We start from the raw sequence: 23,838 nt of genomic DNA, 5'->3' as shown, positions 1-23,838 counted from the left end.
ATAAAAAAAAAATCAAAATTGTCCAAGTTGGAGAAAAATTAATTTGTTATAAACATTTGAACTTTTTGTGGTGAAAAATTGTTTAAAAAAATTATTTCACGAAAGTTTTGCAAAGAAGAAGGAAGGATGAAATGTTTACTTCCTATAAATTTTTTTTTCTGCGACGTACGGTTATCGAGTTATTGGGTCTGGAAAACGCGACTGTCATCAATAAAAAGGCAGTTCATCAAAAATTCAAAAAATCATAACTTTGTCAAAAAAATTTTCTGAGCCATATAAAAAAATACGTGTCGATTTATTTTCGATAAAGAGCATGAAAAAAATATCTCATCGAATTTCCCAATATCGACTTTAAATCTGATATGGAATCACCCATATATTTAAATAAAGAAAAAATAATAATAACAACCATTGTTTTTTATCCCACGAGCAGAAAAATCTATAAAGAATTAACGAAAATAAAATGATAACATGGAGGTTTTTCATCAGCCACTCATGATTTTTGAAATGTACCGTTTTTTAACGATTCTTGCATTCGAATAAAATTTATCAAAATCGGACGACTATATCATATAGCTGCCATATGTACAAAAGTCGAAAATATAAAAAAATTAATAGAAAAATCGTCATAGCTTCGATGTTGTTTAGCTTTTATGTATTTTGTTCGTCATATTTGAAGTCTGCAAGGGTATATAAGCTTCGCATTCCGAAGCCAGCTTCCTTTCTTGTTTGTTTTGATATTCTTTTAGTTTATGTTTGTTTTGGGTATTGTTTTATTAGTATGTATTATGTTTGGGTAGACAAAAAAGGAATTTCTTGGTTTAGATTGTGTCATGGAAAATACTCCCTTGATCAAAAAGTTCCCGATTTTTATTAATAAAATCAAAAATACATAGTTATTCATCAAAATCAATATTGTCCCCTTCAAAGTACTCCCCATGGACTGCAACGCACTTATGCCAGCGATTGATCCAATCCTCAAAACACTTTTTAAAGTCAGCTCGCGGTATAGCCATTAGAGCCATCTTCGATTTTTCTATGATCTCATCTCGGCTGCTGTAACGCGTTCCGCGGAGCGGTTTTTTAAGTCGACTGAACAGGTAAAAGTCTCAGGGAGCCAAATCCGGTGAATTCGGAGGTTGTTGGATGGTATTGGTGCTGTATTTAGCCAAATGGTCACGGATAATTAAGGCATTTTTTGTATGAAATTCAGTTCATTTGGCACCAACTTTGCAGCGACGCGTCTGAAACCCAAATCATTAGCCAAAATCTTGAACGGTTCCAAAAGCAATGTCCGACTCCTCTGTCATCTCTCTAATAGTCAATTTGCGGTTTATGGCCATCCAGTCTTTGATTTTGCCGATGTTTTCGTCCGTTTTCGAAGTTGATGGCCTGCCAGAATGGTCATCATCGTTGATGGAATTACGGCCACTTTTGAACCGTCCATGCCACTCGCGAACTGTTGTTAGTTTCAAAGCATTGTCACCGAAACACTTATCCAATATTTCCAAAGTAGTACCTCTTTCATTTTTAACACCAAATTTAATGCAAATTCGTTGCTCTTGTTTTCTATCCATTTTTTAAAATCAAAAAAATCGAAGACACGCTCAAAGGTTAATGTAAACAACACAACGTAACTTTGACAAATGTCAATCGATGACGCTGAAAATTGGTGGGAATATAAACAACAGTTCTACCGATCTGGGGAAAAAAAGTTATTCAAATCGTTTGACTGGGAGCGCCACACGGTGGCAAAGTCGGGAACTTTTTGATCAAGGGAGTACATTCTGCTTTAAGGCAGGCAGTGGTCTGTTTTAGGAGCCGAAAAAAAAGCGTTTTTTCAGCAATTTTTTTGAAAGGGAAGGAAATGATTGCGGTATTGCGAAATTTTGAGCCTATATTATAATATTATATTTAAACTTTAAAAAACAATTTTTATTATTACAAATAATTGAAATTAGCGGAAGTTGTAACGATTTTTCTGGGACGCCTGGAGTGTGCACTTGTAAATCGGTGCCGGTGATGGAGTTCGTGCGATGCATCTGAAACAGTGGAACCAAATTTTTTTTTAGTTTTTATAAGTTCCTTTTTTATATGAACTAAAAAAAATACCGAAGAAATTACGAAATTCCAACTTTTTTCTAAGTTTGAAAAAAAAATTCACTTTTTTGGAAAAAAAGTTCACTTTAAGGGGTTATATCCAGTTGCAATTTTGAAAAAATCGAAACATTTTTTTTTTGCCAATTTTGAATGTATATATATCTAAAAATATTGTCTGAAAATTTCACAGTATTCCGGTAGATAGTTGTGGAGTAATGAGTGTATTTTTAAAGACGTTTCCCACGTAGTTCAACTAGTAGCCAAAACTTTAAATGCGTTTTTCTCGAAACGATGTCTTCAAAGTCGGTGAGGAAAATTTCTCCGAGACGGCTTGACCGATTGACTGGAAATTTTCACAGGCTCTTCTTAGATATTTTTTTTTCAGGTAATGACGCGGGGAACTTTGGCTCCGACAAAAATTTCTATTTTTTTAGTCACTTCAAAGTTGAAATTTTTGTGCCAAAAACGAAGTTTTATGTTTGTGAAGCTGCCATTTTGTCTCAAATCAAAATTTTTTTAATTCCCCGCGTCATTACCAGTATTTGTCTATTCTTTACGTAATCCTTTTGGTTTTTTGTATGTCTGATAATTTGGATCAGAGATATCTTCCTCACCGCAAAACACCTTTTTTAAGTGGACCCTCAGAAGATCCTCTACAGGATCGACGGAAACCAATATATTTTTTTTTTGAAATGTATTCTGAAACTACAGAAAGTATCTTACTTTTCATATACAACACGTATATATACAATAAAAAGCCTCTCCAGAAATAATTTACAAAAAAGCTCATTTTTTCGGCCTCGCAACTGGATATAACCCCTTAAGTTGCAAAACAAGTAATTTAATTTTTTTTTTAGTTCAAATAGAAGATTATTTAATACTGGAGCTAGATCACTTTGGTTTTTTTCGATCGGACATATATTTTTTTTTACTATGGCCGGCACCGTTTTCCAAAACTTGTGAAAATGAAAACTCGGGAAAACGGGCTGTAAAGTCTGCCCGAGCATTCGCACCTGCTTAACGCTCGGCCACTAAAACTGATCTAGCTTCGAAAATATGTCGAATTGGCCTCTAAAATTTTGAACACATATTCTTGGATAGTTTTGGAATAGATTTAAGACAAAAAAAAATCAATTTTTTGAAGTCTGTAAAGCAGACTACTGCCTTAAGATCTACTTTAATTGCAATAAGTTCTGTTTAGTATATTTTGGATCCTTCTTATTTATCTGTTGGCATATGTTGGTTTTTGCAATTAATGCAATTTGGTTCCCCGTAACCATTTTTAGTGTCGGTTGTTTTTGCTTTGAGAACAGTTGTCGGATGTAAAGTGTTCTTGCTTACAAACTGGTGTTGGGTGTCGGAATCTTAGCCATTTCTTCTAACTCTGTGGTTTTGGAATATATGGTCGGGTAAAGACAATATCATAGCCAATCTTCACTTTTTCTGGAATGGTGTTGGATGCAAAAGTTAATGTGTTAAGGGGCACAATAAGTGTAAAGTTTTAAAAAAATAAAAAAATTTTTTTTTCATATTTCGGTAGATTACACCTTTACACCTTTTTATTATTATTAGGGGGGAAAGGTTACCTCGACCCAACTGGATCTATTGTACCCCCTATGTGGTGTCTTCCCAGCAGACTTGCCTCATATGTACCTCTTCTGTTCTTAGGTAATCTTTGACTGTGTGTCTGCCTATGCCACAGTAAGGCTCGGGTCCTATAAGGGGTCGTTCCGCTCCTAGTTTTGCTAGCCTGTCGGCTAGTTCATTCCCGGATATGTCTTTGTGTCCTGGAATCCATCTTAATGACAGCCTGTTGTTGCTGCCCAGAAGGTTCAGCTTTATTTTTACTTCTCGAACCAGCTTCGAGGTGATTCTATTGCTGCATAGTGCAGTAATTGCCGCTCGACTGTCCGAGAGGATTGCAATGTCCTTATTTGTGTACCCACGCTTCATATTGAGCTCTGCACACCGTCCTATGGCGCAAACTTCAGCTTGGAATATGCTGATGTATTGGCCTAACGATTCATGGTATTTGATTCGTGGTCCTACTACTCCAAGGCCAGTGCCTTGGTGTGTTAAAGACCCGTCCGTATACCATGCTATAGTGTGACCCGCCATGGAGTGTACTTCCTTCATGGTGGTCCATTCTTTCTTGTTGCTCAGATGAGCAGAGAAATTCTTTTCAAAGATGAATTCTACTGTCATTTCGTCCCTGGGGTGTGAGCTCAGGGGAAGTTCGACTAGTAGTTTTGATGCATCCCTAGAACTGAGGATGCGGTCACTGCCATTACTACAAGAAGTGATTCTTAGTAGGGTGGCCTTCCGCTGTAACTCCACTACGCAGTGTAGCGGAGTGAGTTCCATGAGAACTTCCAGTGCCGCAGTGGGGCAGGTTCTCATTGCTCCTGTCATACATATACATGCCAGTCTTTGCAGCCTCTGGAGCTGTTTCTGCGCGGTAACGAGTCTAGCTCGTTTACCCCAGGCTACTGCCCCATATGTGAGTATTGGCCTCACAATTATGAGGTATAACCATCTGATAATTTGGGGTGAGGTCCCCCAAGATTTCCCTGCAATTTTCCAACAGGTGAAGAGAGCCCTGAGGCACTTATCCACTGTCTTTTGCATATGGGTTGCAAACGTTAGCCTTCTGTCGAAGGTAACTCCGAGGTACTTGACTTCCCGGCTTATTGCTACGGGAGTACCTAGTAGTATGATTTGTCTCATCTTCTTTAGTTTGTACTTCTTTGTAAAAGGAACAATGACTGTTTTTGCGGGGTTGAGGTTAAGCCCAACTTCCCTGCACCAGTCGAGCGTTATCTTGAGTCCGAGTTGGACAATATCGCAAAGCGTTTCTTCAAATTTCCCTTTGGCTACTATTACTATGTCATCGGCATAGCCTTGTAGTTCATCTACTAGTAGGCTCCACAGTAAAGGAGACAAGACTCCACCTTGCGGACATCCTCTGCTTGTGGCAACGATCATTGTGCTGTTGCCAATGGTCGCCATTGCCTGCCTGGAGCTTAACAAGGCTCCAATCCACCTTCTTGTTGTAGCATCTATATTCCTTCTGGCGAGGGCCGCTAAGACAGCATCATGCGACGCATTGTCAAAGGCTCCCTCTATATCCAGAAAGGCGCAGATTGCAACTTCTTTGTTGTCCACTACCCCTTCAAGGGTGTGACAAAGTTGGTACAGTGCAGTGTCTGTTAAACGACCTGCCCTGTATGCGTGCTGCGTGGGTTGCAGCGGACAGTCCTTAAGAACTGTGCTCCTAATATGGTAGTCTACCAGCTTTTCCAACGTTTTAAGGCAAAACGAAGTTAAGCTGATAGGTCTGAAGGACTTTGGGTTGGTGATGCCTTTCTTCCCTGCTTTGGGGATGAAGACCACCCTAGCTCTACGCCACGCATTTGGGATGTGTCCAATTGCAAGGCTGCTCAGCATCAGTCTCCTTAAGCGGGTTAGGAGTAAATCCAGTCCCTGCTGCAGGAATGATGGAGAGATACCATCCAGACCAGGCGACTTGAATGGTTGGAAGGTCCCAATTGCCCATTTAAGTCTCTCCGGAGAGACCAGAGACTTGGCAATTGCCCAGTCCTCTGAGCTTGGTCTGAGGTGTCTTGGAGTGGACGGTGCCTCCATTGGGTTGGACGTATCTTCCGCCAGGGGTGAGCTCCCGGAGAAGTGTGTTTTAAAGAGTAAAGCTAGTTTATCCCTGTCGTCGGAAGTGTAAGAATTTTCACATTTCCTCAGGGCTAGGTTACTTTCTGGTGCAACTTTGGCCATGGCCTTGTGCAATCTTGCCCCTTCATGGGCAGTGCTGATTGCCTCACAGAAGTCTCTGTAGTTCTTCCGTTTGGCCTTCCTGATCTCCTTGTTGTAGAGCGTCAGGCTTTGTTTATAATGTCCCCAGTTATCCTCGCTCGTTTTTGCTCTGTTGAAGAGCCGGCGGGTGGAGATTCAGAGCCGTTCCAGGTTGTCGTTCCACCATGGGGCGTCTCTATCTGCTTTCCGTCTGCCAAGAGGGCAACTGTCCTCAAAAGCATTGGTTATCTTCTTGCAGAGGTTATCCACTGCCTGATCCAATTCTAAGGAATGTCTGGGTATACCTGACGGTTCGTTAGAGAGATTAAGCTCAAGAGAGGACTTGAACCAATCCCAGTTTGTTTTCTTGGGATTCCTTTTGGGGGCGTCCCTAGCGGTGTTGAAGTCTACTTCAAATCTAATGATTCGGTGATCCGACATTGATTCCTCTGGCGACACATGACAGTTCTTGATAAGTGGTCCTAGAGACCTGCTCATCAGAGTTATGTCTAGGACCTCCTCTCTTACTCTAGACATTAGCGATTTCTAAGTTACTATTTACAATAAACTCTATTAGCTGCTCACCTCTGTTGTTGACGTCGGTGCTTCCCCATATCACGTGATGTGCATTGGCGTCACATCCTATGATTAGGGGTAACTTTCCTGTGCCGCTCAGCGTTACTGCGACACAGTCACTGGTTAGGAACTCTGAAAAGATATTATAGTTGATATCTTTTCTTATTAATATGCATGCTCTTGGGTGTGCACCCCGTTGGTCGCATATTACCTTTGATTCCTTGGTGTACAGGCCTTTAATGCCCTGATTGCACCAAGGCTCCTGGATGAGAGCTAGCCCGAGATGTTGGGAGGTGAACAACCTGGCCAGGACGGCGGATGCCGCCTTGGCCCGGTGTAAGTTCACCTGGGCTAGCTGCGTGCTGCGATGTGCAGCCATTACTGGAGCGGGTGCTCCATGTTTTGTGAAGGGGGCGGGCATTCCCCTTCACTGCCTTCGGTCAGGGTGACGTCGGCCTCCTTCTCGTCGATATCTTCTAGGAGGGGCTCTTGTGCCACCTCCTGGGAGTGTGAGAGATGTTCGTCCTCACTCTCCACGTCCATATCGGCGATAGCTTCCTCCTTTGCACCCAATGGCTCTTGTGGCTTTCCGAGGGATTCCTCGACCTCCACTTTGCCGTCTTTGGGGCCGGGGGGCGCTGCTTCTGTTGCCGCCATCTTCGCCGCCTTCCTGAGACCACTCACCGAGACGGTCCCGAATCTAAAGTTCAGCTGGTGCCCTTTAGAGACGATCTCATCTCGGGTGAGTTGGTCTATCCCTATAACTCGTCCCTCTCCTCGTCGCCGCCGCCTTCGATGTGGTTGCCGCTGCCTCTTTGATGCCCTCTGACTTGGACCTCTTCGGGGTGTCCATCGGAGGGGTGAGGGTACTATTTGCCCGCTTACTGGCAGGGGCAACGTTTTGTGCCACTGGTCGTGGCTCCTTCGCCTTCTTCAGAGCTTCAACAGGTGTCATGCCCTGTTGAAGGTACCTGAGGTACCATTTGACCTTGGACCCCGACAGGCCTTTCCTGTAGGGGTCGCCAAGGCCTCCTGGTTGCCCTCTGGCTGGAAGGACATCTGCCTTATCGGCGGGCTTGATCTTCGGTACAGCCGCGGGGGGTGGGCAAGCCGGCCGGGGGGCCGAGGCAGGGATATCCTGCGGTAATTTGTTGGTATTAATCTTCTTCATGATCTAATCCCACGAGTTGCGGAGAATGTATGGTCCGCCCGGGCAGAGATCCGCCATACCCGGGTAAGGCGCAGTTAGGACAGGCGGTCGCCACTTGCCTGAACCCTCCGTGAGAGACTGGGCTATTTGTTAATCCGGGCCCCCAGCCAGGCTGACTATCGGCACGGGTCGGATGACACCTTAGTCCGGCCCGGACTACACCTTTTTAGTTATAGCAATTTAAAGAGCAGCCGCTCTCATAACAGTGCAAACGATCATTTTATCTTTAAACGCGTTTTTCTCGAAACAACATTTTCCGAATTTGCTGCAGTGATTACTCAAAAACTAATGATCCGATCACTATCAAATTTTTTTACATGTTCTATACATATATAGTTCTCCGTACCATGAACTATCGATTTTTTTATCCGACCACAAATCGAATTTCGGCAGACCAAAACCGACCAAAATTTTGGGTAAAATTCGATTTTTTTTTTTAAACGCCGCCATTTTGTCAATTTTTGATATATTTGTTTTATCGCAGTACATGGTATAGACAATATCATCTAATTTAACGAGAATTTTTCATTTTTTGATTTCATCCACGGAGAGGGCCGAAATTACTGCAGGAGTTAGGGCACTCACACCGCTGATGTCAACTAATCGATTTATTGCTGGTTCTTCATTATCTATAAGTATTGGGGTATTTTCTTGATTTTCTTTTAAGAAACCGGATTTTTTGAAGCAGTTGACAATTTTTAGGGGTGTTACAGCTCTCCATGCTTTGTCAATTAGTAAAATAGCTGTCAGAACCGTGATATTTGCAGTTAGCTGATTGTCGAGAGTTTCTAAAACGATCTTAACCATTTCTTTGCTATAGAACGTCTTAAAAGTATGAATAATCCCTTGGTCCAATGGTTGCAATTTGGAAGTTGTATTTGGCGGAAAGAAGTAGAGTTCCACGTTAGACAATGTAGGAGGACTGTTGTGGACAGTGCAGTTGTCTAAAAATAGTACAATTTTCCGCTTTTGTCGTTTTATGTCCCCATTAACTGTTAAAAGCCAATTGTTAATAAGTTCTGTCGTCATCCAAGCTTTTTGTTAGCACGATAATCAGTTGGAAACGATTTCACTCCTTTGAAACATCGCGGTTTCATTGCTTTTTCTATCACTTAGTGTTTAAGTTTGTCTGATCCATCCATATTTACTGCAAGTAAAACTGTCAACCTCTCTTTACTATGTTTTCCTCCGTGACATTTTTCATCTTTAAAAGTAAGCGTCTTGTCCGGTAAACATTTAAAAAATAGGCCAGTTTCATCAGTATTAAAAAATTTCTCGGGCATCATAGTTTTCAATCAAGGTCTTCAATTTACCGTGCCAATCTAAACAAACTGTATCATCAACACTTCCACTTTCCCCACAAACTTTTTTAAAAACAACTCCATTTCTCTTTTTGAAATTTGTAAGCCACCCTTCACTTGCTGCAAAGTTTTTGATGCTTAGAGTAGACGCGAACTCTTTTGCTTTTTCCTTTAACAAGTTTTCCCCGCTTATAGACACTTTTTGTCCTCTACACTGTCTTAGCCAAATGACCAGGCTTTCTTCCAGACGAGGAAATTCACTTTTAGTAAGTAGTTCTTTTCCGTACTCCATCAGTTCGAGCATCATAAATTTTCTCCTTGTGCTTTATTATTGTTGAGAGAGTACTTAGAGCAATCTTAAATTCTTTTGCAACATCACTCTTCTTCTCACCTTCTACTTTTTCGATTAACTTTTTCTTTTCAGCAATTTATACATTCTAGGGCTCATAGCTAACACTAACTTTTGATATGCGTACCAACGAAAGAGTAACAGTAACTGAATGACTACACAAACCAATTCGTAAGAAGTGTGTTCGTCAAATGTTCAAACTACATAATCAAAACAAAAACAAAGGCAAGTTTGAACTTGTCGTAAAATTCCCCCCTTTTTTCTCTGCAACTTTGAATTGTCGAGTGTTAGACGCTGGTGAGTTCGAATTAACGCGTGGTTTTGTTAAATATCAATGATTTTTTTCGTTCGCATTACCAAGTGTATGAAAATGTATTGATTTAGTTAAAAATTCAAATAGGGATTTGAAGTGTGAGCCTTAACTTAAAATTTTTGTTAACATTTTTTTTTTTTAGCATTTTTTTTTTTAGCATTTTTTTTTTCTTTTTAAGCATTTTTTAAGTATTAGGTTGTTTGGTAATGACATACCAGTTTCTTTATTGATTTTTGCCGACGATTTTAACATAGTTAGCATTGTCCGATTTATGTGCTATATGTACCGTTGTCTCCGATGATTTTCTGCCATTTTGATCGTAACTTGTATATGCCTCTGCCTTGCTTCGACCAGGATCTTTTACGCTTTGCGTTGGCATATGTGATCCATTTTTCGTCACCAGTAACTAAACGATCCAGAAATGAGTCGAGTTTATTACGGTGCAACAAAGATTCGCAGATAGATACACGGCCGAAAAGGTTTTTTTGGGATAACTCATGAGGCACCCATACATCGAGCTTTTTTGTTAAATTTTTCGACTTTAAATGCCTATGGACGGTTTCTGTGCTTAGTTGCAGCTCCTCTGTGATGGTTCTAATAGTCACATGACGATCTCGATCGGTCACTGGTCGTTCGGAAGGCTTGGGTGTTTCGGTATCAAAATTGCGACTTCGCCTAGCTGTTCGGCGGTTTGAATAGAAAGTTTGTTATATCCTAAGACAGCAATAATCTGTCTGCGAGATTCCGCAGCAGTTTTTCCCTGTGCGAACTAAAATTTCAAAATTACTCGAATTTCTGCGTTTGTGAACTTTATTTCAATCGATTGTAATTTTTTAACGTGGAAGCTCATGTAAACAAACAATATGTAATTTTAAAGGTGATGCCAATACCTTTCAAACGATATACAGCATTGCCAGATACGATTATATTTGACTTCACAAGCGAAGCGCGAAATTTGAATGTAAAAACAGGTATGTCATTACCAAACAACCTAATATTTAATAGCAATTTTTAAACAAAAATACTGCTTAAAATACTGCTGCAGCTTATTTCAACCAGCTAAGAAAATATATTTTTGAACTGACTTAAATGAAAAAACAAGAAAAATTAATACTTGTTTTGTACACCATTGTTGTCAATGAACATTTTAAGCCGTTTTGACATCGATTCCACCAGCTTTTTTCTCCCCAATAGGACTATTTTTGCCCACTTTGTCACCATAGCGATTTTTAGCAGATTTTTTTTTTTTTTAGAAAACTGGCGTTTTCAGATTTTTTTTAGTAGGGGAAAGTGGGGAATCGTGGGCCATGGGGAAACGTGAGCCACCGCCACCTGTCGGCAGTATTTTGAGATAAATAGTGAAATGCACATGTCATCGTTTTCTTTTAACCTGAAATCATTTTTACATTGGTTGTTCACAAACGCACGCGTTTTATTCGCTTTGCACAATACTTGCCCAAAAAAAGTATCGGCAACACTTTTTTTTGTGTGTTTTATTTCCATCATTTTTGGACGAATTGCTACGACAAAACACAGGTAAATATGTTTCACATTATCGTTAGACCTTTCCTTTTCAACATACTAAAGTAATTTTGCATGACACTTCAACAAGTCAATTACACGCCGTTATTTTGCAAAAAGTAGCTTGTGGGGAATCGTGAGCCACTTTTGGTGGGGAATCGTGGGCCACCCGTGTTTTTAAATTTTTTGTTATCAATCACATTGGTATGTTGTGTTTATGATGTTTTGTGGAAAATGGAGGCTGTAAATCAATAAATAAAACAATAAAGGAATCATGCATCGCATTTGTCAATTGAAGTCATTGAAAAGGCCCTTGCTCATGGCATCACAATGCTGTCTTTTCCTCCACATTGTACGCATAGAATGCAGCCTTTGGATGTCTCCGTTTTTGGTCTTTAAAAATGGTGTACGCAAAGAAGCACGATGATTGGAAGCGAGCCAACGTCGGTGTACTTTACGATATTCACCACGTTCCACTGATTGTTGACCAATGTCTTGACATTGCCGTCACACCAAAAAACATTAAGAGTGGTTTTAAACCCTGCGGAATTTTCCCATTCAATGCGAATATATTCACTGAAATTGATTTCATTTCTTCAGAACTAAGTGGTCAGGATCAATGTGATGGCAATGGTGAAGAAAATAGGGTCATCATGGTCACAAATCGTGATGCACATGAAAAAGTCACAACTTCTGAGTCTTCAGCAGGAGCTAGCACATCAGGTACCAGCTCTTCTGCTTCTCTTTCACAAAAATTGCGACAATCTGGCCCACTGAAAAAAGGAACACCAGCTGAAAAGTCCAATCGTGGTCGCAAACCGATGAGAAGTGCTATCTTAACATCGCCTGAATTTGTCACTGAATTACGTGAGAAGGCTGCAATCAAACGCAAAAAAGAGGAGGAAGCAAAGAAGACACCTGCGTCCAAACGCAGAACTAGATCACAACCGGCACGACGTGATTCTTCCGACGATGAAGATGTTGACTTCTGCATACTTTGTTTGGAGTCAATGCCAAAGAAATTGACCAAGAACAATTCAGTTGCATGCATGGAATGTGGTCGAGATGTCCATGCAAAATGTGCTACCTCCGCCAAGACAGTCACGTGCCCAAATTGCGTAGCAGATTGATTGTGCATAATCCTTCTCCATTTTCTCGATTAAAATAACTGTACTTGTCCTTTCTACTAATTGAATAAAGTTTGGCATCATAATTGTTTGATTTTCATTCAAATACGGGGGTGGCCCACGATTCCCCACCATTTTTGAAAATCGCCAAAACACCATTTTTTTTTAAACCACGAAAAGTCGGAAAAAACAAAAGAATTGTAAGAAAGTGTAATAGTCAAAAGTTACCTAATTTAATGTAGAATAACATACCATATTACAATTTTGGAAAAAAATTTTATTTGTTAAGATATTTAACAAAATATAAACGTGGCCCACGATTCCCCACCTTCCCCTACGGAATTGCCCAGAAATTTTTCATTACATTTATGTCTGGTGCCCAGGCGGGGGTTCCATCACATGTAGGCAATTCCAAGACTGTAAAATATCCGATTTATGGTTTGGGCAGCAGTATTTTAGTTTAAAAATTGTTATTAAATATTTAAAAAATGAAAAAAAAAAAAAATGTTCACAAAAATTTTAAGTTAAAGACTCACACTACAAATCCCTATTTGCATTTTTATATTTGCTCTCATGGTTTGCCAGATATATGGCTTTAAAGATTTTTTGACATGCTGGTTGAAATAAGCTGCGAGCCAATCTGTATTTTTTTAACAAAATTTTGGCTTGTGTTATGTTTTATCTTTGCACTAGAAATTTCTGAACAGGCTAACACTTTCAAAGGAATCACTGTCTATACGGATAATCACTTGTAAACTTAAGGCAGATTCTCACCTTATGGACCCAAAAAAGTACACTTTTTTGTAGAATTTTTTTTTTGAGAAAATGGTTAAAGTTATAGAGCTGAAATTTTGAGTGAGCATAATACTCAATATCGGGCTCATACTGGAATGCTAGACGCAGTAATGAATCATATATAAATGCTCGATGTACCTGTTGTCGTTGATGGTCATTTGTTCTGCCTCTATTGACTGTGACACGGCGTAGTTGTCGTTGTTCTAATCTTCTGACTTCATTGCGTTCAGCTCGTGTATCTTCTGGCTCTTCTTGATGCAATTGCGCTATTCTTTAGGATCTACTATTTCGCATGTATCGAGATCTACTTGTATCACGGCTCAAAGTACCCGCTTTGCGTTTTTTTGGCATAGCTCACTGGACAAAACACTCATAAATAGAATTAATGATTTTACTTAATGATGAAGGATTTTTGCCCCAGTTTAAATTGATTTAAAATGCTATGGTAGCGTGTTTTTGTCAGTGTGATAAGGTAGAAACTCACTTTATATGCGATTTTTGATATGTCGAACACGATTTAAGAGGATGAAAAATAGACGTTGGGTAATTGACGACTTACTCAATACGCTCACAAAATTTCATGAGAATCGGTATAGCCGTTTCGGAGGAGTAAGGTCACAAAAACTGTGACACGAGAATTTTATATATTATTATTATTAGGTGGCACTACAACCCGATTCGGGTTTTGGCCGACCTCAGCGTCTCCCTCCAGGCGCCTCTGCTCCTCGCGCGCCTCCTCCAATCGGAAATTCCCAGTGCAGTCAGGCTCTCCTCCACTTGGTCCTTCCATCGGAGCTTTGGTCGTCCCCTTCGTCGTCGCCCGTAGTCGTCGACCCTCGCTTCAAACACCTTCTGAGCTGGAGATTCTTTATCCATACGCACAACGTGGCCGAGCCAGCGCAGACGTTGTATCGTGATGCGCCGGACCACGTCCACGTCGTCGTACAACTCGTACAGCTCGTGGTTCATCCGAATGCGAAAGTCGTCCCCAATCCGAACGGGACCAAATTTCTTGCGAAGAATTTTTATATATTTTATATATTAGATAACGGAAATAAAATGATAACATCGTTGTTTTTCATAAGACAATCATGATTTTTGGAAGAAAGAGTTTTCTAATGACTGTTGATTTTCAAATTGAATTTCATCAAATCGGACGACTAAATTATGTAGCTGCCATATGAATAATAGTCGAAAATATGGAAAATATGGCTTATAGTGAAAAAAGCCTCCAATTCCACCGTGTTTTGAACCGGTTTGGCTCATTATGAGGCTAACAAGGTGTCTAAAGCCACCATTTGGCGGACTTTACACACTTGCCAAAACTTGGTGCCATCAAAAATGGCAAGTTCTCCAAGAATCACAGAGATCCATCGTCAGGCGCGGCACACTTTTGCAGAAGAAAATTTTGAAACGAATTGGCGCTCAGTAAGCTATTCTTAAAGGCGCCTGCTAGCTTTATTTTAATATTTTTTAGTGTATAGATTATATTTGGATGGCCCTGATGGGCTCAATTAAAGTTTTTTTTTAATCGGAAAATATAATCCAAACATTGCACAGCAGTGAAGGGGATACCTCAGAAAACATGAAGTATATATATTCTTGATCAGCATCACGATCTGAATCAAAATAAGTCTGTACGTCTGTCCGTTTATACGCAAACGTGTCTCTCAGTTTTAAAGGTATCTTGCTGAAACTTACCCAAAAGGTGTGTAGTTATTGCACGCAGCATATAAGTCGGAACTGGCCGGATCGGCCGACTATATCGGATAGCTCCGAGAGAATGAAATAAAAAACTCTCACGACATTGTATATGTAGGGGAGACCGGGGGGTTTTGAGACGGGTTTTGTTTTTTGGCAAAAAATATAATAGAAAAGCCATTTTTCTGCCCGTACAAATTTTTTAATCATAGTTCAGTGTAATTTCACTCAGACAAGAGTATAATTAGTTGAAATTTTAGTTCGACCTTCAAGTTTTGCAAGCCTGCTCAAAAGTTGTTTTTTATGGATTTTCGCAATGTTCGGGGGGTTGTGAGACACAAATTTATAAGAATGAAAATGGCTTAATTTTATCAACATTTTTTATTTTAATCTTTAATAATTATATATATACATATATATTATATATATTATATGATCTACCAACGGACCGTAGCGGCTTTTTCTCGATAGCAACCTCTTTTATAGCAGCCACAAAAACATTGTCATCAATCGCAGATTTGGCAGTCTGACTATACTTATGACGCACCATGATGACTAAAGAAAGAAAAAACGATCATCAAAAACACTGAATCCATCAAAAATATCAAAATTATCATTAAACGTTTTGGTTGTGTACAGAAACACTATATCAGGCTATAAAATACAATTTTATGTTCCTAGATGACGCGGTAATAGAATGTCTCATAACCCCCCGAGAACGTTGTCTCACGACCCCCCAATAGCTATATTTTAAATATGGCTTCTGCTTAACGGACGCATTAAATGTTTATGCAAAATTTGTTCCGGGTGTCAAAAGGCTACTCACCAAGGAATGTTTCGGATGTATGCACTCTCGCAAATAGCTTGTAAAACAAAGCGAAAAGACAGCAAAAACGAACGGTCTACAAAACTTTCGATCACAAAATTGGAGTTGCCATTTGGGAAGACATAAAGAATCGGCATGAGCGGAATATTTGTGATGTGGAAATGAAGATTGAAAACAAGCAAGAAGTTTCACAGTCAGCTGGTAGATGTCGCGCTTTTTAGTTCAGGGCTGTAAGCGCGTCTCACGACCCCCGTGTCTCACGACCCCCCGGTCTCCCCTATATAAATAATGAAAATAAAATTAAAACATCGGATGGAGTTTTTTAATAATCTTTGAATCGAGAAATTTTTTTTATTAAAATCCGACAACGTTATCATATAGCTGCCATAGGAAAGATAGAAAAATCTATATAGAAATAACAGAAATAAAATTATGACATCGTTGTTTTTCATCAGACGAGCATGATTTTTGAATTGATTGAATTTAGCGGGTTCTAACGACTCTTGAATTACATATAAAATTTCATCAAAATTGGACAATTATTGCTGCCATATATGCAATAGTCGAAAATATGATAACGTTGTCGGATTTTAATAAAAAAATTTTCTCGATTCAAAACTCCATCCGATGTTTTAATTTTATTTTCATTATTTATATACATATACAATGTCGTGAGAGTTTTTTATTTCATTCTCTCGGAGCTATCCGATATAGTCGGCCGATCCGGCCAGTTCCGACTTATATGCTGCGTGCAATAACTACACACCTTTTGGGTAAGTTTCAGCAAGATACCTTTAAAACTGAGGGACACGTTTGCGTATAAACGGACAGACGTACAGACTTATTTTGATTCAGATCGTGATGCTGATCAAGAATATATATACTTCATGTTTTCTGAGGTGTTCCCTTCACTGCGTTGAAAACTATGCTCTGCAAGGGTCTATTAATATTTTTTAATGTTTGGATTATATTTTCCGATTAAAAAAAAACTTTAATTGAGCCCATCAGGGCCATCCAAATATAATCTTTACACTAAAAAATATGAAAATAAAGCTAGCAGGCGCCTTTAAGAATAGCTTACTGAGCGCCAATTCGTTTCAAAATTTTCTTCTGCAAAATTGTGCCGCGCCTGACGATGGATCTCTGTGATTCTTGGAGAACTTGCCATTTTTGATGGCACCAAGTTTTGGCAAGTGTGTAAAGTCCGCCAAATGGTGGCTTTAGACACCTTGTTAGCCTCATAATGAGCCAAACCGGTTCAAAACACGGTGGAATTGGAGGCTTTTTTCACTATAAGCCGCTTATCTCGAACGTTTAACTTTGTTTTTTGGAGCCCTTTATAATTTTTTTTTTTTTTAGATTTCATTATCTGCCAATAATCGCGATTTTTTTTATTTTCGTGGCGGTTTGGCTCACATTAAGGGGTTATATACCTTTTTTGTCGAAGAAAAAGAGGAAAGTTCGGATTTTTTTTTAGGTATGTAGCAATTATTTAATTACACGGGTGTTTTAATTTTTTGATAGTACACTTTATTAACTATGTTTGTGCAAAATTTCGTGGAAAAATATCAATTAGTTTTTAAGGGGTGGCTGTTTCCCTTAGAGGCCTTTTTTTTTTAGAGCCTTGCGGTGATAACGCTCCTGGTCGAACCGGTCAAATGAAACCATAAAAGTAAAAAAATTTCATTAGTTTAGAGTAATATCTTGTGCTTGAACGAACGATTTAAAATTTTTTTATTTTTTTATGCATACGGGAACGTTTTATGATAAAAATGAGCTTTTTGGTCTCTAGAAATTTCACTAAAAAATTCATTTCGGCGAAAAAAAAATTTTTGCGTGAAAAGTCGATCGTTCAAGCACAAGACAATTTCATTACGAACATTTAAAAAAAATTTGAAGTAAATCGGCTTAGTAGTTTTTCGCCAATCGTTATCACCGCAAAGTCATTTTTCAAGAAACACCATTTCGAGATATTCGCGTTTAAAGTTTCAAGTTCAGTTTCGGGCCGCTACGAGGCGCGCGGTTAAGAGCGCTGTAACTTTTTTTCTACTGCTCGAATCTCTATGAAAATTTGGGAAAATGTTCTCAAGGAGTTGTTCTTTAAGATAAAGCAATAAAAAATTTTTCGATTTTTAGAAAATAAAAAAGGTATATAACCCCTTAAGGCCTGAGTCCAAAAAAGCATCAATTTTCCCCCATCCATTTTCCCATCGTTATCCTGGAGTGCTGATTCAAGGCCTATTTTAGTTTCATTTGATCAATAATAGCACAAGATTAAAAAAAACGTTTTAAACAAATTGCGCACTGAACACAAGTGATTACTGACAACTGTCCTATCCAAATGAATCCATGGAATATCCATTTGCACTGCATGCAAAAAACCATGCAGCAGTGCCAAAACTCAAATAATAAAATGGGGAAAGCAAAAATTAACAAATTTAACTGCATTTTAGAATCACAATATAACAGAGATTATAACTTTAAAAAAAGTTTAGCTTTCAACGATTTTTGTCTTCGCCACGAGCGATCAACCATAAAAGTTGCTAGGTGTCCTATCCAAATGAAACGAACTGTATATAGAACATGTAAAAAAAAATTTGATAGTGATCGGATCATTAGTTATTGAGTAATCACTGCAGCAAATTCGGAAAATGCTGTTTCGAGAAAAACGCGTTTAAAAATAAAATGATCGTGTGCACTTTTGTGAGAGCGGCTGCTCTTTAAATTGTTATAACTCAAAAACTATTTGAGATATCGATTTTAAATATTAATATGTTATTTTTAAAGGTGTAATCTACCGAAATTCTTAAAACCCTTATTATGTTAATACTTAAATTTAAAAAGCCACCTTATGGAGACTTCTAAAGCCAAAACTCTTTTAAAGTGAGAAAAATCTTTTCAATATAAGGAAAAGAAAATAAACATGTTTTATATTTCTATATTTTTCAGAAGACGTAGATGAGAATATTGAGTGCATTTCACCAAAACTTCTTAATACAATGAGTACGGACGTTGCCAAGTTAAAAGCTAAGAACGCTTTAGACTCCATACCTAAAAATAAGTTAACTCTTCTTATTAATTACGCAATGCGCAACGTTTACTTAGCAAGGAATTATTTTGCTGGACCGGTAAATATATGTTTTCTTCTATTATAAACGGTGATATTTATAGTTCTTCTCAATTGGCGTAAAAAATTAAACAAACTTAGTTACTGCTTATGGCTGTAAATAGTTCTTTAGTATTATGACAACAATTTTCTGCTAAAAATCTTTCTTAAGATATTCTTATACAAACTGATTTAACTTAATTACAAATAGCTGAGATCAGTAAACTGTGAAAATGGTGTTAAGCACAAATCTACTTAATTAGTGCTTTTTGACATAATTGATTGTTGACTGTTTGTGATTGATTGATGTGCAATCAATGCTTACTAGCGCTTTTTGTCGGACGTAAAGAGTTTTGGGTTCTGCTATTTCTCGGGACCGTCCTCAGTTCGTCCTTAATTTTCGAAAAGGTATACTTCAAGAATACTTTCCTTTTTATACCCTTGCAGAGCAAAAGGGTATTATAATTTCAGTCAGAAGTTTGCAACGCAGTGAAGGAGACACCTCAGACCCGACCCCATAAAGTATATATATTCTCGAAATATGTATGTACGTCTGTCCGTCTGTCAATCTGTCCGTCTGTCTGTTTCCGCGCAAACTAGTTTCTCAGTTTTAAAGCTATCTTGCTGAAACTTTCCCAAAAGGGAAAGAGTGGCCAAATAGCCACTAATTTAGAAAATATCAACAAAATATGTTTTTGCATTCCAATTTAAATTATTTGTAAGTTATTGTTAATTTAGAAATTAATAAAATAAAAGCCAGAAATATAAAGCCTTTTCGGACTCGAAGAAAATTCACTGCATTTAGTTTGTTTTTATTTCCTTTTATTTACATTTGCAACTTTAATCATTCGAATGAAACGTCTCTGTTTTCAACGTTCTCAATTCACTCAATTCGTTTCCTTCTACCTGCTCTTTGTGCAAATGAGTAAGCGTAAGTGAGCCAATCCTCTCACACCATGTTGGCTTTGCTCTCAAATTCACTCAACTCATTTTGAGCATTGTGCATTTGAATGTGTGTTTTTTGCCACTCATGCAGATGTCTATTATACGAGGTGTGTTCAAAAAGTATAGCGAATTTTGAATTTTCGTGGGTTACCTCGTATCGAATTTCGATTTTTTTTTTTTGTGGCGTTATGTTGGTACTCATGTCTCTTACTTATGCCGACAAGCTCGACCGTTTTGAATATTCACTTAATTGTTGACAGCTAAGCAGCAAAGCTGCTTGCACGTGTTTTGGATCGTCTTCGATTTTAACCTATTCAAAAAAAGGATCGAAGAACCTGTATCAAATTTTGTGTGAAAAACGAAATTAAGTGCGTGGATGCATTCCGAATGTTGACTGTGGCATACGGAGAAGCTACCTCGGACCGAAGCAACGTTTATCGGTGGTACAAAATGTTCTCAGAAGGCCGAGAAGATGTGAACGACTAAGAGCGTGCCGGACGCCTGAGCACTTCAACAACAGACGAATGTGAAAGTTTTGCTGACAGTTTTCTTCGATTGCAGGGGCGTGGTGCATCATGAGTTCTTGCCACAGGGAAGAACGGTCAATAAGGAATAATATAAGCAATCCGCCAGAAACGCCCGGATTTGTGGAAGAACAAAAATTGGCTTTTGCACCACAATAACGCCCCTGCTCACACATCGTTGCTTGTGCGCGACTTTTTGGCCAAAAACAACACACTAATGATGTCCCAGCCACCGTATTCCCCAGATCTGGCCCCCTGTGACTTTTCCTTGTTTCCTAAACTGAAGAGGCCCATGAAAGAGATAAAGACGGCATCGAAGGAGGAGCTGAACAGGTTAAACAAAAATGATTTTTTTGAAGTGCTTCGAAGATTGGAAAAACCGTTGGCACAAGTGCATAATATCTCATGGGGATTACTTTAAAGGGGAAAAAATAGATATTCATGAAAAAATAAATAATTTTTGAACAAACACAAAATTCGCGATACTTTTTGAACACACTTCGTAAACCCTTGCAGTCATCAAATATTTCGAACAGAATACACAAAGGCTAAACAACATCAAAGCTACGACGACTTTTCTATTAGTTTTCCATATTTTTGACTATTGTTCATATGGCAGCTAAATGATATAGTCGTCCGATTTTGCTGAAATTTTATTTGTTATTCAAGAGTCGTTAAAAAACTCTATATTCCAAAAATCATTTTCTGATGAGAAATAACGATGTTATCATTTTTATACCCTTGCAGAGCAAAAGGGTATTATAATTTCAGTCAGAAGTTTGCAACGTTTGCAAATATATATTCTTGATCAGCATCACCATCGGAGTCGAATACATATTTCGACTCAGATGGTGATGCTGATACGTCTGTCCGTCTGTCCGTCTGGCCGTCTGTCTGTTTCTCTTTAAACTAGTCTCTCAGTTTTAAAGCTATCTTGGTGAAACTTTCCCAAAAGGTGTGTAGTTATTGCACGCAGTATATAAGTCGGAACGAGCCGGATCGGTCGACTATATCGGATAGCTCCAATACGAGAGAATGAAATAAAAAATGCTCACGCCGTTGTTTTTGATCAGATCGACTTGAATTCTTCCAGATGGCGTTTTCTAACTACTATTGAATTTCGGATTAAATTTTATCAAAATCGGATAACTCTATCGTATAGTTGCCATAGGAGAGATCGAAAATTATATATAGAATTAATGGAAATAAATTGATAACATCGTTGTTTTTTATCCCACGAGCATGATTTTTTGAATATAAAGTTTTTTAAGAACGTTTATATTAAGAAAAAAGTTTCATAAAAATCGGACAACTATATTTATAGTTCCTATGTCCTATGTCATAGGAAAGATCGAAAAATCTATATAGAAATAACGGAAATAAAATTATAACATCGTGGTTTTTCATCAGACAAGTATGATTTTTGAAATATAGAGTTTTCTTACGACTCTTATATTACGAATTAAATTTGATCAAAATCGGACAACTATATCATATAGCTCCCATATGATCTATAGTCGGAAATATGGAAAATTAATAGAAAAATCGTTATAGCTTCGATGTTGTTTAGCCTTTATGCATTTTGTTCGACATATTTGATGACTGCAAGGGTATATAAGCTTCGGCTTGCCGAAGCTAGCTTCCTTTCTTGTTTTCCATTAACTCTATATAGATTTTTCGATCTTTCCTATGGCAGCTATATTGGTGTCCGATTTTTATGATTTTTTTTTTTTTATAAATCAAGGCAACTCTGCTTCCCTTCTGTCCGCTTCTCTTGGCACGTGCCATGCCATATTTCATCTTCCAATTGTCCATTCCTTTTTTGATTTCTCTCTCTCACAGAGACAATCAACACCCGCGCCACACTCGGCTGAAACGACACTCCATCTCGTTCTCAATCCTCGCTCTCAGCAATTATGCAAGTAAAAGGAACCGAAAATAACTCTTTACAGTTTAATTTAGGTACATTTGGCTTATTCTCATACATCTTCTGACTTTCACATGTCCTCGTGTGCGTACTGTAACACTAGATTGGTACCATTTATGCTTTATTACTCTTTTCATCTTTCAATATCACTCTTCTCAAAACAAATAGTCTGCACACACAACTTTATAAATTGCGTCATCAAATGTCGGTTTCGCAGGCTATTTTGCTCTCTTACATCATACAGCGTGTCATTTCAAACTTGCCACACCAGTCAACCGCGCCACACGCCATGACAAAACACTCCTTGTTTTACACTTGTGCTTTCGGCTTGACCTGATATAACTCTCTCTCACTAGCTCGTACTCTTCTGCGCAAACCCGCCCATTTGGCTATCCACGTTATCAAACCACAGTTACGGGCTCTTACCGTCTCACGTGACGCTTTGCACCTTTAGCGCCACGATCTACTCAGATCCAAACTGCACCACACAATATCATCCATACCAGGCATGACTGTTGTTGATCAGATCTAGCCCCTGTGTTTGATGTCTCACGACGAGTGTATTTTTCACCACCGTCACTTTTCTCAATAGTCTCATCAGCGATCGGCTCGTCCGGCAGTCTTCTCAAACTCTCGTGTGAGTACTTATACGTACGCTTGCTACTCAACGATTTCAACAGGTTTCCATCACCTTCCAACAACTCGACAATCACAAAAGGTCCTTTGAACTTAGGATCCAATTTGGTCTAATGCCGCTCTTCACTTCTAAGCAAGTCATGATCCCCAACCTTTTGTTTTACAATTTTGGCCTTATTCTTATCAACTCGATTCATTTCATATTTCGCATTAATTTCAATATTTTCTTTGGCCTGAGCCCTCGCTTGCTTACAATCTATTTTAGTTTCTTTATTTATTGGCAATATTCCCATTGGCCTGGCCTCTCTTCCAATCAATAATTCCAATGGGCTATACTTTGCACCCTGTTTGTCGTAAAATTCTTGGCTAACTGAACCTCGCTAAGTGCATCCTGCCAGGAACGGTCACCTATCTCTACCGCTGTCAACATACTTTTCATCGTGCTCATGACCCTTTCTACTTGTCTATTCGCCCTACTTGCACCTGTAGCTATTAAATGTAATTCTATTTTGTGCATTGAAAAGAACTCACGAAATTTTTCACAAGCAAAACTCCTACCTTGATCTGCTATGATACGGTTAGGTACCCCAAACAGTGATATTGTTGACTTTACAGTCTTAATACAGTACAAAGTATGATATAAGTGAACAAATTTAGTAAATGCGTCTATTTGTACTATGACATATTCCATGGTGTCATTTTTACCGCTCAGCTTTCCACTGATATCAATATGCACAGCGTGCCAAGGTATTTGAACTTTCGGAATTGGATGCAACTTCATTTGATTTTTCCTGCTGAAGGCTTTGTTAAGTTGCATGTTATGCAGTTTTCTACGAATTTTCGTACATACTGTGCTCGAACCTTGTCTAACCTTTTCTGCCTCCCCAAATGCATGTTTGCTTCATGGACATGATTTACTACAGACCACTTAAAGACTCTTGGGATTACAGGTAAACAGCGTGTCTTTTCTCTCAATTTTCCGATATAGAATTCCATGCGCCATGCGACTACCATTGCGGTACTCTACAGTGAAGTCAAATGATTGTAGATATGCCCACCAACAGTGCACTCTCG

General features: G+C 38.7%; 1 protein-coding gene across 1 annotated transcript in view; it reads left to right on the top strand.

Annotated features, from left to right (window-relative positions):
• LOC108093560 (nipped-B protein) overlaps positions 1 to 23,838 on the top strand; it is a 124,837-nt gene that overhangs the window by 19,443 nt on the left and 81,556 nt on the right. Inside the window, 1 exon segment of the mRNA XM_043207650.1 lies at positions 18,576 to 18,754. Within this exon segment, the coding sequence (XP_043063585.1) occupies positions 18,576 to 18,754 (179 nt within the window).

Source organism: Drosophila ficusphila, unplaced genomic scaffold (assembly GCF_018152265.1).
Source record: "Drosophila ficusphila isolate 14025-0441.05 unplaced genomic scaffold, ASM1815226v1 contig_256, whole genome shotgun sequence".
NCBI classification, from domain to species: domain Eukaryota; kingdom Metazoa; phylum Arthropoda; class Insecta; order Diptera; family Drosophilidae; genus Drosophila; species Drosophila ficusphila.
The sequence above is the reverse complement of the archived record's forward strand: the minus strand, read 5'-3'. Positions and strand labels throughout refer to the sequence as shown.